Consider the following 22,190-nt stretch of genomic DNA (forward strand, 5'->3'; position numbering starts at 1 on the left):
ATTTATACTGGATGAACGTTAATAAAACCGAGAAAATGCAGAGACGGATTCCTGACTAGAAATGGAGGTAGAAGAGGTCCTATGAACATGTGAGCGGAAATGCATCGTTGCCACGGTAGATGGGGCTGAAGGATGCAAGTTCCTCTGACCACGTGCCGTGTGTTCCTTGGAACAAGCCGAGATGGTGTTTGTGTGCGGCCTAGCAAATGGAGACGATCGAGAGACAGCACGGCTATGTCAAAATAAGTACCCGCAAAGACACCTACCACATCACACAACATTTCAAGCACTTTTTGGGCGTTTGTGTGATTACGGGCCCTTTCAGACAGACGAACTTGCAGGGAGTCGGTGGACTGTGCGTACACCACATTTGGATGACCGGGTTCTACAGGATATTGAGACGAACCATAGAACAACCACTAGGCAAGTGGCCCGCCAACATGGCGTAAGCCAAAGTACGATCATATGAATCCTGCATGACATCCGCTACACAGGACTGTCATCTGCAACGAGTGCAACGATCATCAGCAGCGGATTTCCCTCTACCGGAAGGATTTTGTCGAAGGTTTTTGCACCAGACCATCACAATTATGGGATTTCTATCATCATGATGATCGAAGTAGAGAGGATATAAAATGTAGACTGGCAATGGCAAGGAAAGCGTTTCTGAAGAGGAGAAATTTGTTAACATCAAGTATAGATTTAAGTGTCAGGAAGTCGTCTCTGAAAGTATTTGTATGGAGTGAGCCATGTATGGAAGTGAAACGTGGACGATAAATAGTTTAGACAAGAAGAGAATACAAGCTTTCGAAATGTGGTGCTACAGAAGAATGCTGAAGATTAGATGGGTAGATCATATAACTAATGAGGAGGTATTGAATAGAATTTGGGAGAAGAGAGAGTTGTGGCACAACTTGACTAGAAGAAGGCATCGGTTGGTAGGACATATTCTGAAGCATTAAGGGATCAGCAAGCTTAATATTGGAGGGCAGCGTGGAGGGTAAAAATCGTAGAGGGAGACCAAGAGATGAATACACTAAACAGATCCAGAAGGATGTAGGCTGCAGTAGGTACTGGGAGATGAAGAAGCTTGCACAGGATAGAGTAGCATGGAGAGCTGCATCAAACCAGTCTCTGGACTGAAGACCACAACAACAATCATCAGTCCTCTCTACCGCCGAACTATTGTGCTGGTTACAGTACGCTGCGTCAGTCACATAGCCTGCAACGCACAAGGAACGCGGCATGTGGTCAGAGGAACTTTCATTCGCCAGCGCCATCTACCATGACAAAGATGCATTTCCGGCCACATGTTCATAGGACGTTTTTCCGCATTTCCGGTCAGGAATCCGTCCCTGCAGCTTGTCAGTTTTATTAATATTCAGTCTGTATATGTCTGTGACATGCATGTATATAATTATGGAAATTACAATTTTTGACAACTGGCCTGTGAAGGCAGAAAATACAAAATGTACAAGATTGCAAAGTAATCCAACATATCATGACAAATTAGGCAATTTTACATGCAGGAAGTAGACTTCAAACCGAAATTATTCGGTTAAAACACTGTTGAAACTTTGTATATAAATATTATTCCGTAACTTTGTTCGTTAAGTATGTTGTGTGGTTGTTTTGTCACTTGGGTGTATATTTCAACTTCTTCTTGAATGTTTAATAATCTGCCTTTTTCTGCTTTGTGACCAATGGTAATGTTTCTGTTACTGTATTGCCTTAAATGAGCACTAAATATTAATGGATTTACTAAGATTATTATGTTCTCTAAATTTCGTTTTCAAAGCCGCGCCGGATTAGCCTAGCGGTCTAGGGCGCTGCAGTCATGGACTGTGCGGCTAGTCCCGGCGGAGGTTCCAGTCCTCCCTCGGGCTTGTGTGTGTGTGTGTGTGTGTGTGTGTGTGTGTGTGTGTGTGTGTGTGTGTGTGTGTGTTTGTCCTTAGGATAATTTAGGTTAAGTAGTGTGTAAGCTTAGGGACTGATGACCTCAGCAGTTGGCCCATAAGATTTCACACAAATTTGAACATTTTTTTCGTTTTCAAGTTTCTCACTGTTTTCCCAACATAAAATTCATCACAGTCACTACGTGTTACTTTATACAGCCCTGACATGTTATATATTTGGCTCTTATCGTTATTGTGTATAAGACATGATGGAACATTGCTCTCTGTGCTGAGGCCGATTTGCACCCTAGTTTTTGGAAACAAATAATTTGTTTGTCGGAGATATGAACCCAGTGTGGTAAGGTCATAAACTTACCTTCTTCTGCTTGCTTGCTCTTTTCTAAAGTAATCGGATTTCTGCTCTTACTATTTTTTGGGTTTTTTATATAATTTCATAACTAGTCCTGGGTCATAGCCAGTGCATGTAATTAAGCATTAATACTCGTCTCGTTTAAATGGTACTTGATTAACCTGTTAATCGCTGAGGGTAAATAGGCTACCATGTTACCATGTGAGACTTCTCGGAGACTCATTTGGCCCTGACTTCATTCTTATGGATGACAATGCCCGACCGCATCGAACAGCGCAGAAGTAGGAGTAGGAGGTGAATGAGCTCTTGGAACGATAGGACATTCGGCTACCGGACTGGCCTGCCCATGCCCAAGAGTTAAATGCCACAAGCACGTGCGAGATGCGTTGGGGAGACGTGTTGCAGCACGCCCACATGCACCTCTACCTCTACATCTACATCTACATCTACATCTACATGGTTATTCTGCAGTTCACACTTACGTGCCTGCCAGAGGGTTCATCGAACCATTTTCACACTACTTCTCTACCATTCCACTCTCGAATGGTGAGTGGGAAAAAAGAACACCTAAATCTTTCCGTTCGAGCTCTGATTTCTCTTATTTTTTTATGATGATCATTTCTCCCTACATAGGTGGGTGTCAAAAAATATTTTCCCATTCGGAAGAGAAAGTTGGAGATTGAAATTTCGTAAATAGATCTAGCCCCAAAGAAAACTGCCTTTGTTTCATTGACTGCCACCCCAACTCGCGTATCATATCACTATTGCGCGATAACACGAAACGAGCTGCACTTCTTTGCACTTTCTCGATGTCCTCCGTCAATCCCACCTGGTAAGGATCCCATATCTCGCAGCAATATTCCAGCAGGGGACGGACAAGTGTAATGTAGGCTGTCTCTTTAGTGGATTTGTCGCATCTTCTAAGTGTTCTGCCAAAAAAAGGGCAGCCTTTGTTTCGCCTTCCCCACAATATTATCTATGTGGTCTTTCCAATTTAAGTTGCTCGTAATTGTAATTCTTAGTTATTTAGTCGAATTGACAGCCCTTAGATTTGTGCGATTTATCGTATACCCAAAATTTATCGGATTTCTTTTAGTACCCATATGGATGACCTCGCACTTATCTTTGTTTAGTGCCAATTGCCACTTTTCGCACCATACAGAAATTCTCTCTAGATCATTTTGTAATTGGAATTGATAGTCTGATGATTTAACTAGACGGTAAATTACAGCGTCATCTGCAAACAATCTAAGGGGGCTGCTCAGATTATCACTTAGATCATTTATGTAAACCAGGAACAGCAGAGAGCCTCTGACACTACCTTGCGGAACGCCAGATATCACTTCTGTTCTACTCGATGATTTACCCTCTATCACTACGAATTGTGACCTCTCTGAGAGGAAATTACGAATCCAGTCACACAACTGAGACGATACTACATACGCACGCAATTTGATTAATAGTCGCTTGTAAGGAACAGTATCAGAAGCCTTCTGGAAATCTAGGAATATGGAATCTATCTGAGATCCCTTGTCGACAGAACTCATTACTTCATGTGTTGCACAAGATCGATATTTTCTCAATCCGTGTGGGTTATGTATCAATAAGTCATTTTCTTCAAGGTGATTCATAATGTTCGAGTACAGTATATGCTCCAAAATCCTACTGCAAATTGAGATCAGTTATATGGGTCTGTAATTCAATGGGTTACTCCTATTTACTTTCTTGAGTATTGGTGTGACCTGTGCTACTTTCCAGTCTTTAGGAACAGACCTTTCGTCAAGTGAGCAGTCGTATATAATTGCTAAGAAAGGCGCTATTGTGTCTGCATACTCTGAAAGGAACCTGATTGGTATACCATCTGGACCGGAAGACCACCCAGCAGTTGTCAACCGTACTAGTGGAGGAATGGAACGCTCTACCACAAGAACTCCTTAGCAAACTTGTGGACCGCGCGGCAGCACTTTGCAGAGCATTTACTGCTGGCCGTGGTGATCAAACACCGTATTGACAACCGTTCCCCACATTTTGTAATTTGCAGGGGAGCATTATAAATCGCGGTGACTTCAGTGTAACTGTTGTTGTTGTGGTCTTCAGTCCAGAGACTGGTTTTATGCAGCTCTCCATGCTACTCTATCCTGTGCAAGCTTTTTCATCTCCCAGTACCTCCTGCAACCTACATCCTTCTGAATCAGTTTAGTGTATTCATCTCTTGGTCTCCCTCTAAGATTTTTACGCTCCACGCTGCCCTCCAATACTAAATTGGTGATCCCTTGATGCCTCAAAATATGCCTACCAACCGATCCCTTCACCTAGTCAAGTTGTGCCACAAATTTCTCTTTTGTCCAATTCTATTCCATACCTCCTCATTAGTTATATGATCTACCCATCTAATCTTCAGCATTCTTCTGTAGCACCACATTTCGAAAGCTTCTATTCTCTTCTTGTCTAAACTATTTATCGTCCACGTTTCACTTCCATACATGGCTACACTCCATACAAATACTTTCAGAAACGACTTCCTAACACTTAAATCTAAACTCGATGTTAACAAATTTATCTTCTACAGAAACGCTTTCCTTGCCGTTGGCAGTCTACATTTTATATCCTCTCTACTTCGTCCATCATCAGCTATTTTGCTCCCCAAATAGCAAAACTCAAATACTACTTTAAGCGTCGCATTTCCTAATCTAATTCCCGGTGCATCACCCGATTTAATTCGTCTACATTACATTATCCTCGTTTTGCTTTTGTTGATGTTGATCTTATATCCTCCTTTCAAGACACTGTCCATTCCGATCAGCTGCTCTTCCAGGTCCTTTGCTGTCTCTGACAGAATTACAATGTCATCGATGAACTTCAATGTTTTTATTTCTTCTCCTTGGATTTTAATACCAACTCCGAATTTTTCTTTCGTTTCCTTTACTGCTTGCTCAATATACAGATTGAATAACATCTGGGAGAGGCTACAACCCTGTTTCACTCCCTTCCCAAACACTGCTTCCCTTTTGTGCCCCTCGTCTCTTATAACTGCCATCTGGTTTCTGTACAAGTTGTTAAAAGCCTTTCGCTCCCTGTATTTTACCCCTGCAACCTTCAGAATTTGAAAAATCTCCCATTTCATCTTCATCTACATCCTCTTCCATTTCCGTAATATTGTCCTGAAGAACATCGCCCTTGTATAGACCCTCTATGTACTCCTTCCACCTTTATGGTTTTCCTTCTTTGCTTAGAACTGGGTTTCCATCTGAGCTCTTGATATTCATGCAAGTGGTTCTCTTTTCTCCAAAGGTCTCTATAATTTTCCTCTAGGCAGTACCTATCTTATCCCTAGTGATATACGCCTCTACATCCTTACATTTGTCCTCTAGCCATCCCTGCTTAGCCATTTGGCACTTCCTGTCGATCTCGTTTCTGAGACGTTTGTATTCCTCAGTGTAAATATTGTCTTCAAATAAAAGTGTCAGTGCTGTTCGTCTCATTGTGTATTTATAAAAATTATTTTTCGTACTACGCTGTAGCAGTTCTTCCAACGAGTGGTCCAATTTTCACCGAGCTATGCTACTTTTCAATGACACATCATGCGAAAGTTACTTTCGTCCTTAAGTATTGCACACCTATGTATGATCCAAGTTGCACCGAGCAATGTTACATGGCAGTGGCACTTTACGCTACAGTTACTTTCGTCAAGTCTCCTACACCAACGTATTAACAATAATGCTGTTGAGGGTTGATTGTTGTTAATGAACATAATAGTAGCTGTTGAAAATGTCCACAGTTGACGTCGATATAGCGCTGTGATCGATTTATCAAACTGAGAAACACACGTAGCAGCTATGTCTGAGGGTAGCAGCAATAGTGTTTTCAATGTTCTGCTGTAGCTCATTCAGTATGTGATGATTATTTGGGGCCACCTGATTATTTAGTTTACTGCACTGCCTCTCCTGACTGTCATCTCCTCACCGAACACTTCTCGCACTAGTGACAAGTTTGTCAAGGAGGAGTGTGCTATTGTTCCGTTTTCCTGAAAATATGCATGCAGTCGTTCATCTTTTGTGTGTTGATCCACATACCGATTAAACAGTACCGGTTAGCATTAACAGTTTTGTGAAAGAATCGTTTTACGCTGCGGATACCTGACATTGCATACCAAACAGAAACGTTGATATTACTCACCAGCTTCTCAAAGTATTGATCGGGATGCATAATGGTGCATGTTCTGTGAGCTCACATACCCTGACAGTCTCATCTGAAGAAATGAAAAACTGGGGATCCAAAAGCCCTGATCCTCTTCACTCACAGACCACCGACAGAACTCTATATGCGATAGTTCTGTTGTGACCTAAAACAGAATAGGGGGTAGACAGAGGCTTACAGACCAGTCTGCCATTTCCAAGCGGTTAGGAGCAAATGCAGAAAGACAAACTTTCAGCGAAATTAGGCTGATTGGGTGGATCAGCGCCAAACACTGTCACAGAGCACCTACGAGAGGCGCGGATTTTGAGACTCGATACGTTGCTTGCTGCAGGGGACTCACGGATCTCAGAGGTCTGATCAACACTATTTATTAGCCAGCATACTAACTACTACACTGAGGACTAATTCTAAACAATGGGAATAGGAGGCAGCTGGTTGTACAACAGAAGTCAGGGTTTGAATCAGTGGGGTGAGCGCTAACACAAGTAGCGAACGCTAACAACATTTTAAATACAAAGTTTGACAGCATAACTACAAGTGAGAAATACAGACTTGTCGGAGCATACCGAGGCTGGCAACAAGCAACACGGACTTGGTGTCTCAAAGATCTGTGTGACAACTCTGTCTGAATACAAAAATATGGGTCTTTAAAGGATTGTGGCGGCGCACTGTCTCTCCCTTCCTATAGTCGACTCCAATTTTACAGGCTCCGGCCAGTCTGACGAGTTGTACTACACCTCCAGAAAACCTCTGGCCCAACCATATCCAGATTCCACTCTTTCTCTTACACGGTAGATAGGGATGTTTCTGGACTTTGCATTAACAAACTACAAGTTTGGTAGCAACAGCTTTCAGGTGAAAACTAAACGTCACTGTCCTTCCTCTTATGGGGAGCAACAACAGTGTTTTACGTCACATGTCTCCTCCCAGGGATCTTTTGTGAGTGGGACCTCTGTTGGGGCACTCTACCCTGTATAAACCCACTGACGTTGCGGTTCTCAGGGGCAAGTATCAGCTTGCTGCGTCTGCTAAGATGTGTCTTTTTGTGACCATCTTCTCCTGTAATACCTTACAACAGCGTCTAGGTGGTGGACGCAGTTAGTTAATTCTCTGAAGTGAAACGTCTCCCTTGAGATAGGTGCCCGGAGTGTCAGCAATTCGCAGTGCTCTAGCGTTACTGTTGACCTCCGGTAAACTAAATGCTAACACATTTGCTTGCTCTCTGTATTGAGCCTCTGATCTTCTATCTTGAAGTGCCCTAGTTGGCTTCCAATACCCTTAAGCTTAACAATGTACAACTCATTACATCGGCAATATACACACATTAAAAAAAAGTTTCCCATCACCCAGGCTCCCAGAACTCCTGAAGATAGACGTTGACTGTGGATATTGTATCACAGACACAGTCTCTTTGACTGTTCAGATATGTCACTAAACCCGCCCAAAGATGTAAATAACCATGCATGAGCAGCGCCTATTAGACGGAGGGGGTCCGACAGCCGATCAGCTCGTGTTGACTGTAGTTCAACCATGCCTAGACGGTCAATACCGCGGTTCGATCGCGTCCGCATTGTTACTTTGGACCAGGAAGGGCTCTCAATAAGCGAAGTGTCCGGGTGAACCAAAGCGATGTTGTTCGGGCATGGAGAGAGACAGGAACTGTCGATGACATGCCTCGTTCAGGCCGCCCAAGGGCTATTACTGCAGTGGATGGCGGCTACCTACGAATTATGGCTCGGAGGAACCCTGACAGCAACGTCACAGTGTTGAATAATGCTTTTCATGCAGGCACAGGACGTCGTGTGCAATAGGTTGCATGATGCGCAGCTTCACTCCCGACGTCCATGGCGAGGGCCATCTTTGCAACCACGACACTATGCAGCGCGGTACAGATGCGCCCAACAACATGCCGAATGGACTGCTCAGTATTGACATCACGTTCTCTTCACCGATGAGCGTCGCATATGCCTTCATCCAGACAATCGTTGGAGACGTGTTTGGAGGCCACCCGGTCAGGCTGAACACCTTAGACACACTGTCCAGCGAGTGCAGCAAAGTGGAGGTCCCCTGCTGTTTTGGGGTGGCATTATGTTGCGCCGACGCACTCCGTTGGTGGTCATAGAAGGCGCCGTAACGGCTGTACGATACGTGAATGCCATCGTCCGACCGACATTGCAACCATATTGGCAGCGTACTGGCGAGTCATTCATCTTCATGGCCCACAATTCGCTCCCCCATCGTGCACATCTTGTGAATGACTTCCTTCAGCAAAACGACATCGCTCGAGAAGAGTGGTCAGCATGTTTTCCAGACATGAACCCTATCGAACATGCCTCGGATGGATTGAAAAGAGCTGTTTATGGACGACGTGATCCACCAACCACTCTGAGGGATCTACGCCGAATCGTCGTTGAGAAGTGGGACGATCTGGACCAACAGTGCCTCGATGAACTTGTGGATAGCATGCCACAACGAATACAGGCATGCATCAATGCAAGAGGGCATGCTACTGGGTATTAGACGTAGCGGTGTGTACAGCAATCTGGACCATCACCTCTGAAAGTCTCGCTGTATAATGGTACAACATGCAATGTGTGGTTTTCATGAGCAATAAAAAGGGCGGAAATGATGTTTATGTTGATCTCTATTCCAATTTTCTGTACAGGTTCCGGAACTCTCGGAACCGAGGTGATGCAAACCTTTTTTGATGTGTGTATGACATTTTGACAGGACGAATGATGTACAAAGTGACGGGCTGTTCTCCAGTTCATTAATACAGGTCATTCTGCGTCAGTCACACAAATTTTTTTTCGGACCACTTTCATTTTTCACACTTTGTACGTGTAAGCAAGTTTATGCCTGACACTGACTGGTACGGTGTTGTGTTGCAGCGCAAGCCGCGTCGTCGAGGTGCCGGAGGCGAACCCGTCGCCTACGATGCCACCGGAAACGAGCCTCTCGCTGCGCGACATCCTGCCTCTCAACCCCAAGCACTACGACAAGAACCGTGCGCCCAAGGTGCAGGGACAGCCCACAATCGTCTACTTCCACGTCACCGTCCTGTCGCTAGATTCCATCAACGAGGAGTCAATGGTTCGTACAAACTTCATTTCCTGGAAAAAAAACCACATAAAAACCGCTGTTGAGCACATTGTATGTACTTCATAACACTATGACGACAGGAAGATAATTTCCAGGTATGGCAGTCTGTGTTCTTGGGTATCAAGAAAAAAAAGGGTCATTTTTCTTTGCAATGCCCATTCCTGCTTGCATAAAATCTTGACCGAACACAACGTGTTTACAGTCTACGAGTACATACTGTTTTATATTTTGGAACTGATGGAACTAAATCACAGAGTGCAAAATCTGACAAATAGGATGTATGTTCTAATTATTCGTACTTCGTATCCCTTAGATTTCTCATTGACAAGACACGTTGGTTGGCTGGTGCCTTGTCCTAATAAAAGATGATATTTTTTTCTTATCAGTCGGAGTATCTTTCCAAATATTTCTTCCACCATTTGATTCAAAAGCGTTCCGTAGTATTCGCAAGTTATTACGTTACATCTACACCTACATCTACATAGATATTCCGCAAACGACCATAAGGTGCGTCCTTTCCATTTCCGTTCCACTCGCAAACAGAGTGAGGGAAAAACGACTATCTATATGCCTCCGTATGAGCCCTCATTTCTCGTAGTTTATCTTCGTGGTACTTTCGCGCAATGTATGTTAGCGGCAGTAGAATCGTTCGACAGTCAGCTTAAAATGCGGTTCTCGAAATTTCGGCAATAGTGTTTCTCGAAAAGAACGTCGCTTTACCTCCAGAGATTCCCATTTGAGTTCCAGAAGCATATCTGTAACACTTACGTGTTGTTCGAATCTACCAGTAATAAATCTAGCAGCCCGCCTCTGAATTGCTTCGATGTCTTCCTTCAATCCGACCCGGTGAGGATCCCAAACTCTAGAGCAATTCATCAAGCCAAGCTAAAGTTTTCCGGGCACAAAAACGTGCAGTAAGAATTATATGTGGTGTGAACTCAAGAACATCCTGCAGAAGCCTGTTTAGGGAACTAGGGATACTAACTACAGCTTCCCAATATATTTATTCCTTAATGAAATTTGTCATTAAAAATATATCACTTTTTCAAACCAACAGCTCAATTCATGGAATCAATACTAGAAATAAGAATAATCTTCACAAGGATTTAAAGTCACTTAGTCTTGTACAAAAAGGTGTGCATTATTCAGGAACACACATTTTCAATAACTTGCCAGCAGCCATAAAAAGCTTAACAACCAATGAAATTCAGTTTAAGAGAAGCTTAAAGGATTTATTGGTGGCCAACTCCTTCTACTCCATTGATGAATTTCTTAGTAAAACCAACTGATTTGTATATAAGTACAACATAACTTCTGCACAATTTCAGTGCAGTAATGTGTTCACTGAAAATTTGTGTGTCTGTGTCTGTGTGTGTGTGTGCGTGTGTGTGTGTGTGTGTGCGTGTGTGTGTGTGTGTGTGTGTGTGTGTGTGAGTATAATCTAACTTCTGCACCACTTCAGTGCAGTAATGTGTTCATTGTAAATAAGTATTACAGTAGTTGTATTACATGTTTATTACCTTATAAATAAATAAAAAACTTTTTTATTTTAAATTCAGTGCATTAGTATTTGTAAAATGACTCTTAGTGTTCATTAAAAAATGACGATCATTCCACTTGGGACCTGTGGAATGGTACATTAGCTTATTTGTTTTAGTTGTAAATATTTGTCATGTATTGTTGTTTTTCTGACATGTTCCACATCCTGGAGGACCTCTTCACTACGGATCAATTGGAATGAAAGTAAATCTAATCTAATCTAATCAAGAATAGGTCGTACCAGCATCCTATATGCGGTCTCCTTTACAGGTGAGGCACTCTTTTCTAAAATTCTCCCAATAAACCGAAGTCGACCATTCGCCTTCCCTGCCACAGTTCTCACATGCTCGTTCCACCTTATATCGCTTTGCAACGCTACGCCCAGATATTTAAACGACTTGACTGTGTCAAGCAGTACACTAGTAATACTGCAGCCGAATATTACAGGTTTGACCTTCCAACACATCCGCATTACTTACATTTTTTCTACATTTAGGGTTAGCTGCCATTCATCCCACCAACTGGCAATTTTGTCGTTTTGTATCTTCCTATAGTCATTCAACTTCGACACCTTACCGTACACCATGGCATCACTCTTTATTGTTACATCAAGGTGGAGGCGACGCAGATGCATGCTCAAGTCCAGTGAACACAACCTGGTATCGACCTATGGCGTCTTCACACCGCAGTAAACAACCGCAGATTGCTACCCACCCTGTCCATCAAATCATTTATATATATAAAGACAACAATAGCGGTCCTATCACAATTTCCTGGGGCACTCCTGACGATACCCTTGTCTCTGATGAGCACTCGCCGTCGAAGACAACATACTGGGCTCTTTTATTTAAGAAGTCTTCGAGCCACTCACATATCTATAAAATTATTCCATATGCTCGTACCTTCGTTAACAGCTCTCAATGGGGCACCGTGTCAAATACTTTCTGGAGATCAAGAAATATGGAATTTGCCTGTTGCCCTTCATCCATAATTCGCAGTATATCACGTGAAAATGGGCAAGCTGAACTTCTCACGAGCGATGGTTTCTAAAATCATGCTGATTCGTGGACATAAGCTTCTCAGTCACAACAACGTTTATTACATTCGAACTGAGAATATGTTCAAGGATTCTGCAGCAAACAGAAGTTAGGGATATTGGTCTGTAATTTTGCGAGTCGGTTCTTTTACGCTTCTTATATACTGGAGTCAAAAATGGTTCAAGTGGCTCTGAGCACTATGGGACATAACTACTGAGGTCATCACTCCCATATAACTTAGAACTACTTAAACCTAACTAACCTAAGGACATCACACACATTCATACCCGAGGCAGGATCCGATCCTGCGACCGTAGCGGTCTCGCGGTTCCAGACTGTAGCGCCTAGAACCACTCCGCCAACCCGGCCGGCTATACTGGAGTCCCCTGCACTTTTTTCCATTCGCTTGGAACTTTGTGCCGGATTAGAGATTCACGATAAATGCAAGCTCGATAAGGGGCCAATGCGGTAGAGTACTCTTTGTAAAATCGAACTGGGATTCCATTCGGACCTGTGATTTATTTGCTTTGAAATCTTTCAGTTGTTTCTCTACGACAGGTATGCTTATTACTGTGTTATCCGTATGGTATCTGTCCGATCATCAAACGATGGCATGTTTCTACGATTCTCCTGTGTGACCGATTTCTTGAACGTGAAGTTTAAAACTTTGGCTTTCGTTTTGCTATCTTCAACTGCCACACCAGACTGGTCAACAAGGGATTGAATGGAATCCTTAGACCCGCTTAGCGATTTTACGTAAGACCAAAATTTTCTCGGATTCTGTGCCAGATCTTTTGCTAAGGTGTGACGATACTAGTTGTTGTATGCTTACGCATAAATCTTTTCACAGACGCACGAATGTCTACTAACCTTCGCTTGTCGTCATTTGTGTGTTTTTTTTTAACCGAGAGTGCGATAGCCTCTACTTCCTCAGCATCCTCCGAATTTCGTTATTAAACCATGGTGGGTCTTTTCCATCCTTTATCCGCTTACTAGGCACATAACTCTCGAGACTATGCTGTACAATCCACTCAAACTTTGCCCATAATTCCTCTACATCCATCTTACTGGAACTAAGTGATGCCAGTTCACTGTCTCAGTGAGAAGCTAATAACTGCTTACCTGCTCTATCTAACAGGAACACTTTCCTAGTCTTCTTGAGTGATTTATTAACTTTCGTAATCATAGTTACTATAATGACGTCATGATCGCTACTCCCCGTTTCTATACTGACATTGTCGATAAGCCCGACCTATTTGTAGCTACGAGATCTAAGATATTTCCTCAAAAGTATTTCGCATGACTGTCTGTATGTACCCCCCCCCCCCCCACCTCCCGCTCCCCCAATGAATTCGTAGACTCTCACTCTATAATCGAGACGTTAAACTAGTCCCCAACTAGTAATGCATGATCTGAGTATTTACGCTATTGACCGTAGACTTTCTTTGACTGAATCTAGAACTGTCGCAGCACAATCGGACGGCCGGTAAAAACATTCAACAATTAACTTGGTTTTACCTACGCTCGTTACAAGCGACCAGATGACTTCACTGTCACACTCAACTTCGTCCTCAATGGAGACAATATTTTTGTCAACGGCAATGAACACTCTCCCTTCTATGGCCTCTAATCTGTCTTTCCGATATACGTTGCACGACTCGCTAAATAGCTCAGAGCTTTCTCTTTGGGTTTCAGTCAGCTCTCGATCCCAAGAATAATTTGAGCGAGAAAACTTTCCAGGAGGACAGTAAATTCAGGAACTTTATTACGAATAGTTTGACAGTTTACTGATAAAATTGGAACAGTGGGAGTGACATTATTTTGAACACCGTTTGACTTCCCTCGCTGCATATCGATTGGCGAGTGTTCATCAGAGCTCCTCAGACTACTGCTCTCCACAAGTACTCTGCTACCCGAGTAGCTGCTTCCTCTCCAAAGTATTCAGTCAAAGTCTCCCCTTTTGTATCCCAGAGAGTCATGGTCGTTATTTGTCTAGTAGATGAAATCTTCTTCGACTTTCTGGAGTAGGGTCACCAGTTTCTACCCAATGCTTTTCCTGCGTGTTAGCCACAGTAACCCATCCGTCCACAAAATCAGACTAATTCCCTTTAATACACTCCAACAATGTTTATAAATTCAGTCTGCGTTGTTCTTCATGAGCTGAAACAACTGCAAAAATATTTGGTCTGTTATGTTCTATATTTCAAAGTGGTGCAGACAGCGGCAACTTGCTTTATGGTAAATGTTCAGAAATGTAAAACTGTGCAGTACACAAAACGAAAAAACGTAGTATCCTGTGAATATATCAGTGAGACACAGTTGCACTCGGGAAACTCATACAAATACCTTGATGTAACACTTAGTACGGACATGAAAGAGAACTACCACATAGATCAGTCGTGGGTAAGACAGGTAGCAGACTTCGGTTTACTGGTAGAATACCATCGTAATGCAGTCAGTCTCCTAGGTAGCAGACTTCGGTTTACTGGTAGAATACCATCGTAATGCAGTCAGTCTACAGAGGAGATTGCCAACAAATCACTCATGCGAACCATCCTCAAGTATGTAGAACTTGTACCAAAGAGGAATAGCAGGCGATATTGAACGTATACAGAGAAGGGCAGTTAGAATGGTGATATACAGGGCTATTACAAATGATTGAAGCGATTTCATAAATTTACTGTAGCTGCATTCATTGACATATGGTCACGACACGCTATAGATACGTAGAAAAACTCACAAAGTTTTGTTCGGCTGAAGCCGCACTTCAGGTTTCTGCCGCCAGAGCGCTCGAGAGCACAGTGAGACAAAATGGCGACAGGAGTCGAGAAAGCGTATGTCGTGCTTGAAATGCACTCACATAAGTGCAACGACACTTCAGAACGAAGTTCAACAAAGATCCACCAACTGCTAACTCCATTCGGCGATGGTATGCGCAGTTTAAAGCTTCTGGATGCCTCTGTAAGGGGAAATCAACGGGTCGGCCTGCAGTGAGCGAAGAAACGGTTGAACGCGTGCGGGCAAGTTTCACGCGTAGCCCGCGGAAGGCGACGAATAAAGCAAGCAGGGAGCTAAACGTACCACAGCCGACGGTTTGGAAAATCTTACGGAAAAGGCTAAAGCAGAAGCCTTACCGTTTACAATTCCTACAAGCCCTGACACCCGATGACAAAGTCATACGCTTTGAATTTTCGGCGCGGTTGCAACAGCTCATGGAAGAGGATGCGTTCAGTGCGAAACTTGTTTTCAGTGATGAAGTGATGGGGTTATGTGAAAGATTCAGTCTTTAAACCTCCTCTACCAAGAAACGTGCCAGAACTGCGAGCTCGCATCAACGATGCTTTCGAACTCATTGATGGGGACATGCTGCGCCAAGTGTGGGAGGAACTTGATTATCGGCTTGATGTGCCGAATCACTAAAGGGGCACATATCGAACATTTGTGAATTCCTAAAAAATTTTTTTTTAGTTTTTGTACGTGTGTGCAAAGCATTGTGAAAATATCTCAAATAATAAAGTTATTGTAGAGCTGTGAAATCGCTTCAATCATTTGTAATAACCCTGTATTTGTTTGACTTGTGGAAGAGTGTCACAAAGATGCTGAAGAATTTGAACTGGCAGACTCTTGAAGACAGGCGCAAACTATCCTGAAGAAGCCTCCTTACAAAGTTTCAAGGATTAGCTTTAAATCAGAAATCTACAGGTAGGAATATAGTACAACCCTCTACGTATTGCTCCCATAGGGATCGTGAGGACAAGACCAGATTAATTATAGAGCGCACAGAGGAGTTTAAGCCGTCATTCTTCGTACACTCCATACGTGAATGGAACGAGAATAAGCTCTAATAATTGGGACGATGAGAAGTACCCTGCGCCACGCAATTCGCAGTGGTTTCCAGAGTATGAATGTAGATGTAGATATTCAATAAAAGCGGCATACATCTTGCACAAATTTTACATCATTATTCTTCATTTCAGATGTACAATGGTCGTACGTGTGACATACCTATGCAGTCAGCTTTTTCAGCTAAAATCGGCTACCATCTAATACCACACTCCACACTTCCTCTGCGTTCACCTATGATTGTAATTTACTGCGTATCTAGCTGACACTTGAGTTGTTCAACATATATCAGAATAACAAAACAAAATTTTATAGATATCTAATCATCTCCGTATCAGGCTGAGAAATATTATCCTTGTCCTAATTCGTAATATGATTGTTGTGTCAAGTAATGACCTCATATGTTTTATGTTTTGTGTGTATGACGTAATAAAATCACGAGGATTAGGAAAAATGTGATCTCTAGCACTACAAATTTTATTTATATGTTATTAAACAAAGTTAACCCTTTCGTGATTAAAATATATTTCACACACGAGTATATTCTAAAAATGAAATATCAAAAACTGTCTTCCGTTATGATCAATAATAAACTTCAACTACCAAAAAATTTTAAGTTGGTCAATATTGAAAATAGAAGGGGTGCGACATGTGTCCCACGAACGTAACTAAGTCAATGTTTTCTTGTGAGCCTAGGATTTCAATGTTAAATTTTTGTGTGCAGACTATTTTATCAGTATGGCAAATAGAAAAAAAGTGTAAAAAATAAGTACCAAAACATATCTGTTCTCATGATAATGAAAAACACGAAATATTGCACAAAAATTTTCAAGAAAAAGTTTCAAAACATATCACATACCAACGTTTTCTACATTCTGTGAAGCATTCTGGGGCATATACGCCCACTAAATACAAATTATGTACAAACAGGTGAATTACTGAGCAGTGTACTAATGTTTCAAAACAATGTCTGTAGTGTATAAGAAAACACAATTAGTTACTTCAGACATTCTTACAACGGAGAAGACGATGATTTCATCTGATGTTCGCGAAGCATACGAACTGTGTCAGCTATAAATACACGCCGAACCTTCGCACGCTGCCTTCTATATATCCACCCCATGGTCCGTAGTATTTTTGTCCAAATACCGAAAACATCTCGCTACATAGCAGCACTAGACTGATGTGCATATGTATTAAATATAGATGTCCCAACGCTCAAAACTTCGTATTACTTTAGTGGGGTATATGCATCCCATCATCCTCGAAAGGTTTGGGAACTTCAGATATATACAGGGGTTAGGCAAGGTTGTATGAATGCTCCCGTCTAAACATTTCATTTAGGTTGCGTTTTATCTTATTTGTAATACAATGACATCGTCTTTTGTTTTCTCTTGTCTTATTGCAAGTATGGATGTCTTCTTAGCCGCCAATATGCCTGGTAATGTGATTCCGTGCAGATGAGCTCTCATGGCATACCTTATAGACGTTTCATAAGGATCCACTGTCGGCGTTCTCTCAGTTGTAGCTTCCTCGACAAAACTAGCAAATCTGCTATTGATATCCTGTGTCATGACGCAATAAAGAGTTGATGGCAAACTTCACCGGATAAACATAATATTCGAAGGCTCTCATTTAACGATCATTTTCATGTGAAAAGATCGTTAAAGGAGAGCCTTGAACAGTGTTTTTACTTCTAATAATAAGGCAACTGACACGAAAGCTACTGCTGTGACTAATATGCATTCACAGAAAAGAGTTTCAGGGAAAACGGTGCAATGGGAATTACATAAACAAAACGGTCATGGTAGGGTTGCTATTTTCAAACTTCTTGTGAACTAGCTACACTCGGAGAAATGACATTAGTGTTGCGACGATCATTAAATCTGCACCATAGATCAATGGGAACTTGTAATGTGGTCCAACGAATCTAGTTCTACACTATTTTGCAGCAGAACGCATTTATATATGAATATGAGGGCGGTCTTTAAATTCAGATTGCCTGCTCTAACTACGCAGGATGCCGGAGACTCCGTGACGGTTTTGGCGGTCATATTATGATATTCAAAGGGTCCTATGACACACTGAAACGAAAAAGTATGTGGTAAGGTTAACGAAATCCTTTTAGGTGTTCATATTCATTGAGTAAATGTTCAAGACTTGTTTGATGATTATGATACGTAAGTAACTCGTCTTCCCCCTCAGGAGACACCGCCTTAACGAAACACTGTCCGTGTGGGCGAGGGGGTTTGTGTGATCCAATGAAGTGGAGGGCTATGCCGGCCGTGGTGTAACTACCGGCAGGGCCTCCCAAGCCGGACAGGTCTCCATAGAGGATCCAGACAAAGTGTGTCTCACAACGTCCCGTCTAGTGTCCTGTCCTATCCTATTCTGTTCTGTCCCATCCTATACATTCCCTTAATTTCCTTTTCCTCCTTGTGATTGTGTGGCAGCAGACACAGTCCCCTAATGTGGACAGCGGAAGATCCTTGGAAACCAGAACGACGTTGATGCACATAGGCCTTACTGCGAAGGGATGGATAGCGTTCTGTAGTCGTGGTGAAGACAAGCTATCTAAGGGGTAAGGCCCTGAAATAAAACCTTGGCAGGTGTCCAGGCCATGAGGTGGCAGCCCCACCAGGACACTCGGGGGCTGTGGGCTGATAACCCGCACCACCAAAAAACACATATCACAGAAACTAAAAGGAGAAACAGCCGGATGGATCTTAAGGATATGACCTTTGGTCTGAAAAGGAAAACCCGTATCGGGTTTTGGAATGTAAGGACGTTGAGAGAGGCAGGAAGGCTAAGACAAGTTGAAAAAGAGATGGAGAACTATCGACTAGATATATTGGGACTAAGTGAAATAAGGTGGCCAGAATCTGGGGAATACCAAACACAAAATGGTGGAGTGTTGCTGTATGCGGGTCAGACCGGTGAGGACGCGATGCACAAGAATGGTGTAGGGCTCTTACTATCTAAAAGCAGCAAGAAGAGCTTACTGGAGTGTAAACCAGTCTCAGAATGGATAATAACCGCACGCTTTAAAACAAATGTACGATATGTCACTGTAATTCAATGCTATGCACCTACTGAAATAGCTAAAGGAGAATTAAAAGATGCATTTTATACAGAGCTTAACGGAGTTCTTAGACAGATAAATTCTAGGGACATAAAAATTTTAATGGGTGACTTGAACGCAAAAGTTGGTTCAGAAAATGAAGGGCTTGAACATATCATGGGCGTGCATGGCATGGGGATCAGGAATGTAAATGGTGAACTGTTGATAGATACATGCGCTCAACATGACCTAGTCATTGGAGGCACATTGTTGCCACATCGTAACTGCCATAAGATAACATGGGTTTCTCCAGACCACGTTACCGAAAATCAAATAGACCACATAGTCATAAGTCGCAAGTTCCTACACTCTCTGTTAGATGTCAGAAATAGAAGAGGGGCAGACGTTGGAAGTGACCACCACCTAGTTTTGGCGGAATTCAGACTGAAGATAGTGGCAAATAGAACCAAGCTCAATCATAGGTGCAAGAAAATAGAGGTGGCAAGATTAAAAGACCAACAGATCAAAGAAACATTTGCCCTTGAACTACAAAACAGATTCCAGGTCCTCTCTGAAGAAAACTTTATGGAAGAGGGAATTGAAACGTGCTGCCAAAAAATCAAGAACTGTTATTTAGATGTGGGAGAAAAAATCCTAGGATTTAAGGCACATCAAAGGAAGGAATGGATCTCCGATGCTACGTGGAATGAAACCAGCCACAGGAAAGAACTAAAACTTAAGTTAAATTTTTGTAAGACAAGAGCGCAGAAGAGCGAAGCGCGTAAAGAATACATGGAGGCAAACAAAAAAGTGAAAACATTGCTACGTCGAGATAAAAGGAAATGGATAGATGAGCAAGCAAAATTAGCAGAAGAGGCAGCAAGACAAGGAAATATGAAAGACCTCTACAACATTACCAAACGGTTGTCAATGAAGAACTTCAGACATGAAGGACCAGTTAAGAACAAGAATGGTGTGATGCTTACAACTCAACAGGCACAGCTACAGAGATGGGAGGAGCACTTCAGGGAACTGTTAAATTGTGAAGACAACCAAGAGAAACAAGTACAAGATGTTCCAGAGGAAGTCGAAGAAGACCAAAATATAAATTTGCAGTGCCCCACAATGGACGAAATTAGGATTGCCTTGAAAACACTAAAAAATACAAAGGCTCCAGGCCTAGACAACATAGCACCGGAGCTCTTAAAAGCCGATACTGAAAGTACTGTTAAAATGCTCCACCCTTTGCTGAAGCATATTTGGCTTGAAGAGAAATCTCCAAAGGAGTGGAAAAATGGCTTGGTGGTAAAGCTCCCAAAAAAGGGAAATTTGTCAGACTGTAACAACTGGCGTGGTATTACATTGTTGTCAGTGCCCAGTAAGGTCCTCACCAGAATTATTTTAAACAGAATTAAAGAATCCCTTGAAAAGCGACTGCGTAAAGAACAGGCCGGTTTTAGGGCACAACACAGCTGTGTTGATCTTATTAACACTCTTAGGATCATCTCAGAGCAAAGCAAAGAATTCCAAGCAACCATGTACCTGGCATTCATTGATTTTCAAAAGGCCTTCGATTCCGTGAAACATAAAGTGCTCTGGCAGGTGTTGCGGAAGTATGGCATACCACAGAAGATCTTAAACATCATAAAAGATCTATATGATGGCTACGAATGCTGCATACTCCACAAGGGAAATATGACAGAGCCCATAAAAGTAACAACTGGAGTCCGGCAGGGTTGCATTTTGTCACCAACACTTTTTCTACTCATTCTAGACTCTGTTATGAGAAGAGTCACAGCAGGCAGGAGACGAGGAATCCAGTGGGGGATCCACGAACGTCTGGAGGATTTGGATTTTGCAGACGACATAGTTTTATTAGCTCCAAGGCTGACTGATATGCAAGCTAAATTAAGCTTGCTGAAAGAAGAAGCAGAGACTGCTGGCCTCAAGATAAATACAGGCAAAACAAAGGAAATGAGAGTAAATTCAGGTAACATGGAGATGCCCCTGTTAATAGGTGAGCAGCGAGTGGAGACTGTCAACTCATTCCTGTATCTGGGTAGTATAGTGGCGGAAGATGGCGGAGCTGGAGATGACGTGAAAAACCGCATTAAAAAGGCAAATGCTGCCTTCATACAATTGTATCCAATATGGAAAAATAGAAATATCACATACAAAACAAAAATCCGTATTTTTAATACAAATGTGAAGGCCGTCCTTCTGTACGCCAGTGAAAGCTGGAAAATGGATAAAAAGATAACAACCCAGTTACAAAGCTTCATAAATAGATGTCTTCGACGCATCATGAATATCTGGTGGCCAGAAAAAATATGTAATGAGGAGCTCTGGCGAATAACAAACCAGATACCTATAGAAGACCAGATACGAGAGAGAAAGTGGGGCTGGTTGGGGCACACCTTGAGAAAACCAGATGGAGCCATCGAGAAAAAAGCATTGGAATGGAATCCCCAGGGAACAAGGAAGAGAGGAAGACCAAGGGGCACATGGAAGAGGACAGTGGAAGGGGAAGCAAAAAGAGTTGGCAAGACCTGGGCAGAATTGAGGCAAATGGCCAAAGACAGAGACGGATGGCGAGTTCTCCTGGATGCCCTATGCCCCCATAGGGGCCAAAGGAATTAAGTCAAGTAAGTCAAGTAACTCGTCTTCCCCGACATCCAGTGCTGCCACATTTGAATAACATCACAATGTTGTTGTCGTCACGTCTCAAAAGTGAATGTTGCTTGGGATTGAGCAACATGGTTCGGGAAGAAGGGAAATAGTCGGCTGGCCTAAGTGAGAGGTACTCTTGACCTAACTATGTTTTTAAAATTCCCTTATCACAAAAGGTAAGGCATGGAATAAGTACGGAAATGACGAACACTACGAGTGTTTTACAACTCCTGACTTTATTTAGAAAACAGTATCATCTTCTTATATACTTGCTCTAAAGGATTTGTACCCACGAAAATACCAGTTCTTACCACAGAGACGGTGACTAACTAGTACCGTTCCGCCTACTTACAATGAAACTGTCAATACTAACTGAGCTCCCACCCATAACACGACACGCAGAAGTTCGTAGCTAAGCGATTAGGATTCCATCAACTACGCTGCAACTACTGCACATAACTTTGCTAAGATCTGCC

General features: G+C 42.5%; 1 protein-coding gene across 2 annotated transcripts in view; it reads left to right on the plus strand.

Moving 5' to 3' along the window:
• The window catches only part of LOC126183627 (glycine receptor subunit alpha-2), a 515,719-nt gene that overhangs the window by 354,742 nt on the left and 138,787 nt on the right, over positions 1–22,190 (plus strand). For both annotated transcript variants that reach the window (XM_049925747.1, XM_049925749.1), the window contains one exon: positions 9,354–9,555. In XM_049925747.1, coding sequence (XP_049781704.1) covers positions 9,354–9,555 — 202 coding nt within the window. The remainder of the gene's footprint in view (positions 1–9,353; positions 9,556–22,190) is intronic.

This window comes from Schistocerca cancellata, chromosome 4, assembly GCF_023864275.1.
Source record: "Schistocerca cancellata isolate TAMUIC-IGC-003103 chromosome 4, iqSchCanc2.1, whole genome shotgun sequence".
Classification (NCBI taxonomy): domain Eukaryota; kingdom Metazoa; phylum Arthropoda; class Insecta; order Orthoptera; family Acrididae; genus Schistocerca; species Schistocerca cancellata.